The sequence below is a fragment of the Pholcus phalangioides genome, unplaced genomic scaffold (assembly GCF_987345545.1).
Source record: "Pholcus phalangioides strain wild (caught in Gottingen) unplaced genomic scaffold, Ppha-v1.0 ptg000019l_1, whole genome shotgun sequence".
In the NCBI taxonomy this organism is placed as follows: Eukaryota; Metazoa; Arthropoda; class Arachnida; order Araneae; family Pholcidae; genus Pholcus; species Pholcus phalangioides.
This window is the reverse complement of record NW_028301612.1, coordinates 2,236,542-2,249,732: the sequence shown is the minus strand read 5'-3', so window position 1 is coordinate 2,249,732 and position 13,191 is coordinate 2,236,542. Positions and strand designations below refer to the sequence as shown.

The window sequence follows — 13,191 nt, the reverse complement described above, 5'->3', positions numbered from 1 at the left end:
GAATGAGCCAAGATGCGAGTAATAAACAAGTGTGGAGCATAATGTGCATTTAAGATGTCAAAATGAAAAAAAAAATGAAGGAAATAATCAAGTAATCGAAATATGAATTTGCGCAAAATTCCTTATCATTCAGCCACTTTCAGCAAGTAACTGGAATTGCTGTTCACTGTACCACAGACATCTTTCTGGATTTTTATAATATTTAACTGGACTCCTTATATAAGTCACGCTATATATCTGGCAAACAAAATTATGAAAAAAAAATGATATTACCTGCTTATGCATAATTAAAAATCATTTACAAATGCCCATGTCTCATTGAATACTAAATTGTTACATTTTAAATTTATTTGTAGAGTGTGTCTCATGTATAGTGTCAAACTTTGTGTAAGCTTCGTAAAACTTGGTTGAAAACTCCTGCATGTTTTTTTGCGATGAAAATTGGAACTTTTATAAGAAACATTTATATCTTACTGAATATACGCGCTATTTTCATAGCATTTCACAAAGCAAGTAAAATATTCTGTGGAAGTTACAAATCATTTGCAGCTTTTTCTGATACAGCGTCGATCAAAATCATTTCTTTCTTTTTAATTTTTTGTCAGTCCCCTAAAACTATTTGTGAACAAATCTGCACTGGAAAAGTATCAGTTTAAGTATTATGTTTACATGCACAAAATTACAGAACAGTGTGATGCCACTGCTTAAAACCATCATAACAAAGTGGCCTCTCAAAATATACTAGAACCTGTTAATCCAAATAGCTCAAAAAAGATGCATTAAAAAAAAAAAATGGGAGGAAAAACCAGCTCCTTGGACCATTTAGAAAATAATTGGCCACTGAGGCCCCTACAAGTTTGCCGCAATTAAGCCTGCAATTAAGGGTAAAAAAAAACTCTAGTTGCCACAACTTGTCCCAATTTCAAACCTAAAGGGGCTCTGAATTCATACTGCACCAACTCACAAGGTAACAACTCTTTACACGGGGCACCAAAATGGCTGACTAACTACACAGTTGTGAGGCTGGCCACAATTGATGTTATTTGCAACCAAATATTATCATGGTTCCCAAATTTTTCGCTAATTTAAACAAGTCCCACATCCAATCAGTTTGAATTAGAAAGGGGTCTACTGTACAAAGAGAAAATGAATTATAAATCAAAACTGCTTGTTTTTGGTGATATTAGAAAAAAAGTAGATAAACTTGAAAGATATATGAAAGATATCTTAGATGTATAGAGATTTAACCATTTCATGTACAAGCTTTTGGCAAAAAATTTGGATTATCTTTATTTAACAAATTAGAGAATAATCTGTGGTAACCTTTTCCTAATCTAATCACACTTTTTATTCTATTCTATTTACATTAGAAAAAGGAAAAAAATATAAGGAAAAGATAAGGTAGATAAGAGAGTTTTCATAGAGTCCTCTTTTTACCCTCACCCTACATGTCCTATTTTTTCACTTTTACGTGTATATAGTAGAAAGATACTTTATATGTGTGGAAGAAAAATCATTAACAGGAGTATAGAAAGAAAGAGCAGCTTCTGTAGAGATAGGGTTACTATAAAATTTCACGATAGTGAAGAGAGAGGAAAGAAAGCACAGAAAACTTGTTCAAATTCATTCTACTGGTGTTTGAAAATAATATTATGAGGGTGATTGTGAAGAGGTTAAAATAAAGTTTGCAGAGTTATAAAAATTAATCACAGCTTATAATGCTAAAAATGAAATAATTCTTTAGGGAAAACTTTATTGGAAAGCGATTTTGAAAAAACAAGTGAAATTTTTACTCTGGTTCCGGGTTCCCATTAGCTTCGCACTCTAGCATGAAGGCTCGATATGGTTCATCTTGCGTGTGTGCCACTTGAAACATCTGTTCTTGTGGTGGCTGTCGAACCATAGTTGGTGGATAAGGAATAGTCGTGATGCTAAGTGTGTGCGTAACTGCAGAGAAAAGCAGCAATATGTAAAGCATGTTTGATTGGCGCTCTTGCATTTTGACGGAACCTGGAGGGAAAACAAATTATGTCATTAATTATCTAATTTGTAAATTATCTTGATTATGGAAAAACCACAGCAACGCCATAAAAATAATGCACATTCACAAATAGAATCAGCAAGTTTAAGATGTATTAAAGGTTCCCTCTCTATGATAACTAAATCCTCAAATTTATTTTCTTAATATAATTTGGTAGAGTATTTTACATGCTTCATCATAACACACACTTTCCTTTAAAAAGGTGATCAGATGAATATTGTGATCACACATTTAACACCAAAACTAACTTCACCCATCAGACCATCTTCTTTTGAATTTATTCTTTCTGAATTATCAAGATATAGATCAGCTTAAAGTCTAAGCAGCATCAGGAATCCTCAGGTAAAGAGCTGTCCTGAAGCATCCTATCAGACCTGAAATATTAGTCATCCCTAATTAAGAATTTCGTGCGTGTATTTATATATTCTACATTATTACTATTTTTTACCATTTTGAATTCATTGGCATGAGGGCCGTCTAAGCATAGGGCCATCTCAACAGCACCATACCCCCCCCCCCCCCCTGAGCAAATTAATGTACTGGGGTTCTACTTCCAGCAGAGCCAGCTCAAAATATCATAAATCTAGGGGACAGAAAATGTTAAGGAACAAAAAAAAAAATTTCCAAAAAAATAATGTTTCAACTTTTTCCAGGACATAGTAACCACATATAGAAAGTTATAGGAGCCAATATAAATTTTTTAGTCACCATGGTCCTCAAAGCAGAATATGCCAAAATTTGTGATGTACATTGCAGAACAATTAGCACTACTGCAGAACAATCTGGAAGTATTTTAACAAAAAGTGTAAGAAAGCACTATTATGGGGGATTTTTACCACAGAACATTTTCAGTCAGCCGAGGGTTTATTGCAGAACAATGTAAAACATTCTGCTTTGGGGACCATGACAACCTGGCACCTGCGATTTGTCAATTCCTGCATAATACCACTAGAGAGAAAGAAGGGGCAATTTTTGCCCTCCAGAACTGCCTGTGACTGAAAGGAAGAAATTTTCCTGTCGCTCCTCAATTATGAACAAGGTTTTCAAATTTCTGTGACTTCTGAAATAGAAGTTCTGCACTTATCCCTCGAATGAATGGATTGTGACCATGGGTTCCATTTCAAAATTATTTGTACTACTACCCCCCCCCCCCTTCTCTTCCTGTCATTTTAGTGATAAAGAGTTTTATATAAATAATTTCCATTACAAACCGTATTGGTCATATGATAGGCGTGCTTATGGAAGAAGTCATAATAAGGAGAAATTGAAGTTTCAATACATCAACGCTGTGGAGTCATCTGGACATAACAAGGGACGAGGTTCGAATCCTGTTGGAGGCACACTAATACACCAGACATGCACCTTGTCCATATTCCTCTGTGAAACTTCTAACGAATTGGTACATGTTGGAATGAGCGTATATGTATAATAAACCTCCCGTGAAGTTTGTTTCTGTGTAATGCATGTTATGTGTAGTGCTGCCATCTGCAATCAATTTTTTAAACTATGAGTATTTCCTCAACTCATAGTGAGTGAAGTGTAATGAATGAATGATTGTAACGTTGTAGGCCTGTTGCTCTCTGCAGCAAGACTTTTAACGAGGAGATCGGCTCGCATTCGCGCCTCGAAGCTGGGAACCGCCGAAAACCAACTTCAGCCGACCATCACTTCGGCGGCGGTGGGGTTTGAACTGTTGGAGGCACACTGGTGGTTGGCTGAAATTGGTTTTCTGTGATTTTTCAACTTTGTGGCGCTAATGCGAGAAGGTTTCCCATTTGAAAAAGCCTCTCTGCGGAGAGCAGTCAGACCTTCAACACAGACCTACATAGCACGAAAATACCATCTTAAATTCAAAATATCCGAAACAGATGGCAGCACCCGCAAGAACATGTATCAAAAGCAACTCTAACAACATAAATACTTAGGGGCCACACATACACTCAGAAAACACATTCCAGCATGCACCGATTCTTTGAAATTTCGTAGAGGAATGTATACGATGTGCATGTTTGTATGGTTAAGTAGTAGTTGTTGTTGTATTTCAAGTCGGTATTTGGCTCAGAAATTTTGCTGCTCATTTTTACGGACCGATGTGCGTCCCTCCCCCTCCCCACTCATGAATACAAAATTAATTTTCGGGGAGATTTTACCATCGACGTAGAAGAAATGTAACGTATAAAATTCTATCCATATGACACGAAAGACAGTGTTAAAAATAGCTGCAAATATCCCTATTCTGGATGTTTTGTTGAACAGAAACATTCTACTCTATATAAGGAAAAGCTATAACTTCCAACAGTTTGACAAAGGGACAAGTTTCCAGCGAAAGAGAAATCGAAATTTCCAATATCTTTTCCGGAATTGCCGTTCGCAACGCGGTGTTGTGTTGGCAAACAACAGCGAGTAGGGTCAGTGTACGTACAAACACAGCACTGTGGCTCCTTCAGGCCCCGCCCGCGTTCTCGACAGAAATCGATATTCGTCTTGCCAACGTTACACTTACACACAAGACTCTCTCTCTCGACGACAGCGAAAATCCCATGACGGATAGACTAGAGAGAGTCACCTACTCCCCACTTTCTCGTCCTAATCAGCCGGATAACTCCCAAGGATCCGGGCGCAATTACGCGGGATGTAAACAGGGCGTGTGTGGAGCAAGCAGTCCTTACAAGACTGAAATAACACGGTGTCATCTAAGAACCTCTGGAGTCTGCCACAGCGGTTAAGATGTTATTCTCTTTAAAGAAAATGACGGTCATTTTATAGTTCCCTACATCGAGCTCGGCAGGAAAGCCAGTGTGTGTGTGTGTGCTACATTCCTCTTCCCTGCGTGTATCTTCCCCTCCATCATTTCTCACTTTAATATTTCAAAGCGTAAGCTAATCTTATCTGGAGCACTTTTGGCAGAGAAATTTGTTTTCTCTCCCCCTCCTCCTACAACTTGGGAGAACGAGAGAGAGAGAGAGAGAGAAATACGTGCCAATAATTAAATGAGCTCAGAAATCCCACGAATTTACTAAAGTCGATTAATCAATTCTTACGAGGCCGTCTCGAATAATAATAGTTAACGGCCGTTCCTTGGTTGTCGGAAATCATCCTCCTCTTCCGTTAATAGTGATTAAAATGATTTCGAGTGGCTCATTGAGAAAGAGCGCATTGGTTTTAATGACTGAGAAATATGCAGAAGTTATAACTTTTCTCACTAAATCACAACTAGTCGTTCTTATCTAAACGGCTTCACTACGTAATCCCTTTCAATTAGAACTTTCAAAGAGCTATTAATGTAAAGCCCCTACTCTACGCACTTGTTGAGAGAATACGTTTATATCAACGTTCTTCAGTATTTGAAGGGAGAAAAATAAATATACAGGATTAATACCATAAGTCCGTTATCAGAAAATATATATTTCCTTGCCTCTAACAGAAAGCGTATGGTAGAGGATAATATAACATTTGTGTGAGTGCTATTATGAGTAACATACTCGAAAGTTCAAAACACACCGCCGGCTACAATATTTTCCACAGGTGACAATTTCTCTGAAGGTTCTATAAGGTTCTACTGATGCGCTCTCAGGATATTTTTTATAAGATCTTTGGGAAAAGGGGGAGGGGGGGGGGTAAAAACGAATCATGTTGATATCATGTGATCGGAAAGGGTAACTGAAGATAAGGGGGTCATTAAGTATTACGTCAGCATCGAGGGGGGTGGAGGGGGTTTCGGATTTGCTGACTTTTGATGACAAGGGGGGGGGGGGGTTTGAAGGTTGCTTACATCATCAACCACCCCTTTTTGAAGATATGAAATATTCTAAGCTGCTGACAAAATTTTGCTGACGGGGGGGGGGGGGGATGCCAAAAATGGCTGAAAATCTGCTTACGTAATACTTGAATGGCCCTAAGTGTCAGTCACTGTTCATCAGCACTGCTGGACCAATTCGTTAGAAACTACGCAGAGGAATGTGTACGAGTGACATGTATATGCATATATAGTTAAGTAGTAGCATTACTGGACAACTGAGACTCTGTATGTGGGAAGGGTCGTCCATTTCACATTTTGACTACCAACGTATACGCAGAATTGAGATTAACTCCCAAAAGTAAAGTCGATATTTCACCATCATAGTGGAGTATAGGTGACGTTACCCCATACATAAAAAGAAGGAGGAAAAGGAAAATAGACGAATGAAGAGAGAAATAAAACTCTCTGCAGAGAATTTACAGAGTTTTATTTTTCTCTTCATTCATCTGTTCCCCCCCCCCTTCTTTTACTTAATACTTGAATTCTTCAGGGCTCCCACTCAAAAAATGAGAAAAAGTAGGAAAACGCAGGACTAAAAAGTAGGATGGGGGAGGGTAACTCCCCTTAGACAACATAATCATAGCATAATGGAAAAAAATCCCTAAAAAAATTCTTTTTTGCAAAAAAAATTTTAATTTTGGATTAACTTTTTTTTTCATAGCACTATTTCAGTTTCCTATAAGATTGACTTAAGCCAAAGCAAAATGATAAATGACTTGGTTACAAAACCAATTTTTGGCCAAAACAGTGTACTCGCAACTACAGATAATTCTTTGCTGTCTCTCCTCATATGCATTACATTCTTTTTTTGTAGTCTTCCAAAGTGCAGAGCTTGTCAACTCTCTTCGACAACGCATAGCAAATTTTGAAGACTTACGTTTTTTAAGAATGACGCTCCTTCGAGACCACTTTCAAAAGCACAGTGCAAAATGTGTGGATTACAAGATCCGATGTAAATAAGGCAAGGTGAACCTGATTTACTGCGTTGTCCATCATTTTTTAAAGGGATTTGTTCACATTTTACTGTTCAAAATGCTAGTGTAATCATTTTTGACAAATGAAGCACTTCCATTTCTAGCTCTTTGCTGAGCATTGTAAATAGTGTTTATGCCTCTTCATGCCTTAAAAATACAGAAGACAACTGAATGCTATTTGGTAGCATCAGAATCACCAAACCTAGAATACGCCTATGTATCCAACTGCTTTGAAATGCAAACTATTGCTTCACCTATTTGCACCGTAATTTTGAATGATGAATGTTAGTTACTGTCCAAGACCATGAAGTAGACTAATAAATACAAAATTATTTTTCCATCCAGACAGAAGTTTTTTATGACTACTATACTTGTTGAACCCTCAAACTAAGCAAATGAAAAATTAATCAACCAAATGGTCCACATACACCGCCTCCCCCAAAAATGATAAAGTTTCTGCTTTGGCAGAATCATTAATTGCATTCTTCAACATTTGTAATATTTGGCAATATATCAATGATTCCCTGCTCAATTAAAATCAATTACACAAATTTTGTCGATAGGATTTGTGATAAAAAAGTAGGAAAAGTAGGACAAAAACTAGAAAGTAGGACAAAACCGATAAAGTAGGACATTTTACCAAAAAGTAGGAAAAGTAGGACGAGTGGGAGCCTTGATTCTTTTATACGAGTACCGTATTGAAGGCCAACCCTTCCGCCGCTAATGAATGTTAAAAGCGGTGAACATGAGAACTTGTCCTCTTCTTGGAGCCAATTTGGTGCCAAGTTGTGATCCTTAGTGTAACACTATCTGCAAGGAATTTATATAGTGTTACACTAAGGATCACAACTTGGCACCAAATTTGCTCCAAGAAGAGAATAAATCCTCATGTTCACCGCTTTTAACATTCATTAGCGGCGGAAGGGTTGGTCTTCAATACGGTACTCGCATAAAAGAATTCAAGTATTTAACATGTTCACTTCAAATTATTGAAGATGACAGCCCTATCTAGAACATGACACATGCATAACTTTGATATTGTTAGTACCACATACATACACACTCATAACACACACATTCCGGCATGTACGGTTGTACATGCCGGAATGTGTGTGTATAGTAGTAGCAAATGGGCTAGTTAAAGCAATTTCACCAACAGCATGAAGATTCCCATAGGAACAATGAGTTATATAATCAGTGCCACCTGTCTAGCGACTATGTGCTTATTTTAATATTTTCTACCATCCTCTGAAGTTTCCACGTCAAGTTTTAAACCAGCCTATGCATTAAAAAAAAAAAGAAGTAAATAAGCTTTCACTGGCTTTTGTTCTGAATTCTCATAACGATTGTTTACTCGTTTTATTCACACATGGATCCATATAGACAAGAATTCTCAACACGAAATCATGAACTGCAAAACATTTTAACGATGGATTCACAAACAATCTTTTAAAAGGATTTTCATTGAATCCACCACGAACAAATTCAACTTTCCTAACGATATTACAAGAAAATAATTGTCTATCCTTTGGAACTTCCTATTCACAAAGAGAGAACTTTCCTCTCCTTATATACCACAAAATATACTTCCCTTTATCCAATTCGGATAAAGCAATTTAAAATATAGAAAGCCAGAGAGCAAAAGATTCATCACTCACGGAGAAGAAGGGGAGAAAACTATTGATTTCACATTCCAAAATGATGCATCCTACAAAAAAAACCGCACTACACCATCCAAGGGAGTAGTACAATCCCGTTATTTCCAACCATTTCTCTCTTCTTTTACAATCTTCCATTATCTATTGAGAAACTTTGGGATGGATATTCTCCTCCCTTTTCTCTTGAACCTCAAAAGAGAAAAATTCATAGTTTTTAACGAGCCTGCGTGATCTCGAATAATACGAGCAAAGAAAAGCGTTTTTCACCCAACTCGTACATTGAATAACGATCTCATAGTGACGCCATCTGTAAACGCACAATGGCGTACTTTATTGTAGGAAAAAAAAAAAATTAAGATAAATGCATTGGGATCTTTCACCCGGACAGATAATAGAAACGAGAGAAATCGCGTTTATGGTATCTTTCTGACACTAGTGGCAAGACAGGCATATGGGAGTGGAAACGTGCCATGGAATCGTAACAATTACAGGTTACGTGGATATGTTGTATGTGCCACTACACAGCTCTCATTTACGAAGAGTCTTCTACTACAGCAAAGAGTAGTGGAAGCGAGTTTCCGGACACAATCTCTCACGTGCCGAGAGTAGCGATCGAATAAGTTTCCCTGATCAAAATGCACGATCACACCGCGTCGAGAACACTCCTACTTTTTATTTCCTTGCCGATTATTATATCCATTGCATTGAACGTGATGGGATATAGACTGCGATAATGGAAAGCGAGTTCCTATTGTGTTCGATGTCTGAACGATACTGTACTAGAACGTTTGGCGAGTTTTGGACTCTGAATAATGCTATACGGGATATACCAGAATATTTGGCGGGTTTTGGACGTTACGGCAACGGTTTAACCCTTTCTGCGGTTTTATAAATTTCACTGATCCGTATTGTAACTGGCACAGTGGAAATAACCAAACCCTCTATAAAATGACACTTTTTTTTCGGAGAATGCTCTCCGACTTTGTGCAGGTGATAGTGCTTCCCTTAAACCCTCGTTTACTCGTCGCTAATTTCGGTCAAGTCGTCACTATGAAAAAGTTTGAGAAAGAGGAACAGACTATTTTTATGGCTCCCATTAAAAAAAGAGCTTGTTAGCAGCATTGCCATATGCTTAAAAGTCCCCATAAAATCCTATATACCCAAAGGGAACAGTTTAAGTAACGGAAGTTACGCTGGGGAAGTTCATTTGCCGGCTAAGGTTTTCGGCACGTTGGGGACTGTTCAAGCTAGACCTCATTTCCGCCTGGGCTCCATTGGAGAAACTGGACAAAACGCGAGACACCCAAGCCAACACCTTCTAGAGCAAGGTATGTTCTTGCTAACTAAAGGCTCTGCTTTAGAAGGTATTGCCCAAGCTGTGTCGCAAGAAGCAACGTAAGCACTTCGCCCCTTATGATAAATAATCATAGAAAGCATGGACTCTACTAATTTAGGGCTTGAAATTTGAACAAGATATCTTTGTTGAAAAAAATTAGACGTTCTTTCCCAAGTTGAGGTCTTCTGTTTACTTTTCCTTGCCCAGGGCCCCTCCACCAAGTCAAAAGTGTTCGAGATTACTTTGTAATTACATCATGAACTACTGATGAAGAATTCAAACACTAAAATTAAATTTGACGTATATGTAAAATTGATGTGCAATAGAGAGTTCTGTTATGTGTGGGCGGGGTGCATGTGTGGTGTAGCAGTAGTAGGTAGGGCCTCCAAAAAATGGCTCGGGGATCCATGATGTTCTTAAGTCAGCCAACTCGTTGGGCAATTTGCCTGTTAAGAGCGTTGTATTTGTATTGTATTGTATAACGCGCGCATAGTCCTACACTGCCCAAAAGGGAAGGGAAAGTCATACTTCGAACGCTTCTTTTGTTATCAAAACGAGAAAAACAGTTGACCCCGCCCACTGGCTGATCGACAGCCAGTTCAATCGGGGGGGGGGGGGGGGGGGAGAGAACGTTACCGACTCTCTGGTCTTGTCATTGCCGAAATAAGAGGGTTTCAAGGAGGCAAGAAAATGGGACAGAAGAATGGGGTTGGAATATAGAAAATAACTCACGCTATCCAATATTTTGCGACTTAATACTGGCTTTCCAGATTATCTACTCAATATGATTCGATGTTCCCGCAATACAAACTGTGCTACTTTATTATGATGCGGATGCAAGCGTAATGGATTGCCCTGTTCAACAGCTTGTGAGGTGTGCCTGGATGTAAAAACAACAACCTCACTTCCAACTATGAATCTGATGAAAAAGGTTAATTAAAGCGTTTTGCTTCACTGAAACATTCCTGTAATTAAATAATTTTAAGTAGAAATTTGAAAGGAACAGTGAATTTTTGTGTTCCGTTTATAGATACTCCAATTTTAAGTTGTGGAAATAATAAAAATATATTTTTCCATACAAAGCGTACATCAAGTTGCCTTTGCTTTAAATCGAGAAAAAACCCACTGCCATTTTAAAATCCATATATAGCAGTGTTTCCGTGGTCGAATTTCGTCTGATTTTGGATATGTTATTCAGTAAATGATTACTGATTAAAAAGCAATTTAAAAAGCTTCGGTTGTAATTTTCCTGGGGTTCATACACAAATTTCCTGGACTACCAGTAATCGTGGAAATAAAAAAACATCAAGTTAGAGAGAGAGAGAGGCGAATTTTCTCGTCAGTTCGTCATTGCCGTTGAGAGGGTCAAATGTGAACTATACTGAGATGTCAGGTTATTCAATATACACTATATATGTTACCGCCAAAGCCCGAAGTAGCCAGCCTAATTGAACCGCCAATGTCCAAAATTCGGGCTTTCGCCAGTTTCTATATGTTGATTCCTATACATGTATCACAAATATATCGATATTCAGATCCCTTTGATCGTTAGTGTTGCGATAGCTAACCATAATAATTATGGCTAATTATAAATGGCCATAGTTGTCACACAAAAAAAAAAAAAAAAAAAAAAGTCAACGTGGCGATGACCCCGAATCATGGCGATCGATATAGGAATGCATAGGGATCGATATATAGGGGACGGCTAAAGCCAGGCGTCAGCCCGAATTTCGGACATTGGCCAGGTCAACCATGCTGGCCATTTCGCGAAGTGGTAACTTCGGGCTTTGGCAGTAACATATACATAGAGAAAATTCACGACAATTAAAGTACAGAAAAGACCTCAAGACCTCTCCCAAGGAACACAAACTTTTTAGGCCAATTTTTTTACCTCATACTTAAAATTATTTCACCTCTATTAAGAATCCACCTCTTCGAATGCCCGGTATTCTGAAGGAATGAGGGTGTTCGTTCCCTCACTATCGGTTTATCAACCCTCGGTCTATCACCTCCCTTCGGAGGAAACAATCGGCTGCAGTTTTATATCCGAAGATGTGCGTCGGGATATTTTGTTCCTTATATACCCAACAGTGTCCAAGCATTAAAGTTTTAAAACCCACTGTTAGCCAATTAAATTTACATCAAAATATATTTCTACTTCTGTTCTTCAATGGACACAAAAAGTTGTTCTGCATCAGGAAAGTATTATAGTCACGTGCAAACCAGGATTCTACGTAGACGGAAATCGTATCTATCATTGGACGTTTGACGTTTTCTGAATTATAGCGTCTGTCGGACTTCATTCAATACGGAAAAATGGATGGAATCACAAAACGTCTTCGAAGTCTGTTATTTCAAGTCGGAAAAGCCAAAAAAGGCAGTATCTTCCGATATTTTATCAAATAGCGTTTTTTTTTTTTTTTTTGTACCGCTTTCCGAATTTCGATCGCCATTTGCAACTCAATTTTTCAGAATTTGGAAAATTTTCATCCGTGACTTTCCATAATTCGTCGAAATGTATCTGTATCTTTTGGAGCAAAAAATAATTATTCCAAGTCATTCCGTTGAGTTTTAAACACTTGTTCTACCTAAACATACCGATTTGACCGCAGTTGAAAATTTTATTGCTTAAATAGATTTTAAATACACTATGAATGCATTTTTCTAGGAAATAAAATTGTTGATTTCTCTTATAAAACTATGGAATAGTCATTTATGCTTCAGTACATTTCATTTTCTTACGTTGCTTCTTGCGACAGAGCCTGGGTGTCTCGCGGTTTCTCCAGTACATTTCAGGAGTGAGCAAATACACAGGGGCAGGGCATGAAAAAATCATGATTTTTAAAAAAAAATCGGATTTTTTAAGTTGAAATTAACTGACTACTTATTAATTAAAACAAATGTTGTTAATCATTAAGAATGCAGACGTGCCAACTTTTGGAATCCAGAAATCCGGAGATTCTCCCGAAGGGGGGGGGTAGCTCCCCCTCCCCCTATGCGGTACTCATAGACTCGATCAAAAAAAAAAAAGTTTTCGAGAAAAAAAAATTAATCAATTAAAAAAAAGTTCCATTCTTCTCCCCCCCAAGGCAGGTTCTGCATTGTCCCCCTCTCGAGCAGAATATAATTCCATGTCAGTCTTTCCATGCAGAATGGCAGAATAGTGAAATCACATCTACATACTGTTTATAAAACGTTTCCTTCCGTGGATGCTATCAGTGATTGATAATCTTGACTATATGAACTCTTAAAAGCTTTATATTTAGCTTAATATAACTTACGAGTTTTATATTTTCTTTCTGAAGTCATATTTAATCGGAGAAAACAATTAAAAACTTAAAAATACAAAGCTGCTAACGAAAAAATTTGTTTTACCGCGCGGT

The 13,191-nt window shown here is 37.7% G+C and overlaps 1 protein-coding gene across 2 annotated transcripts in view; it reads right to left on the bottom strand.

Annotated features, from left to right (window-relative positions):
• Nucleotides 1-13,191, bottom strand: part of LOC149071111 (neuroglian-like) — a 195,844-nt gene that overhangs the window by 46,053 nt on the left and 136,600 nt on the right. For both annotated transcript variants that reach the window (XM_089248261.1, XM_089248262.1), the window contains one exon: nt 1,794-2,010. In XM_089248261.1, the coding sequence (XP_089104387.1) occupies nt 1,794-1,999 (206 nt within the window). In that variant the 5' untranslated portion in view covers nt 2,000-2,010. The remainder of the gene's footprint in view (nt 1-1,793; nt 2,011-13,191) is intronic.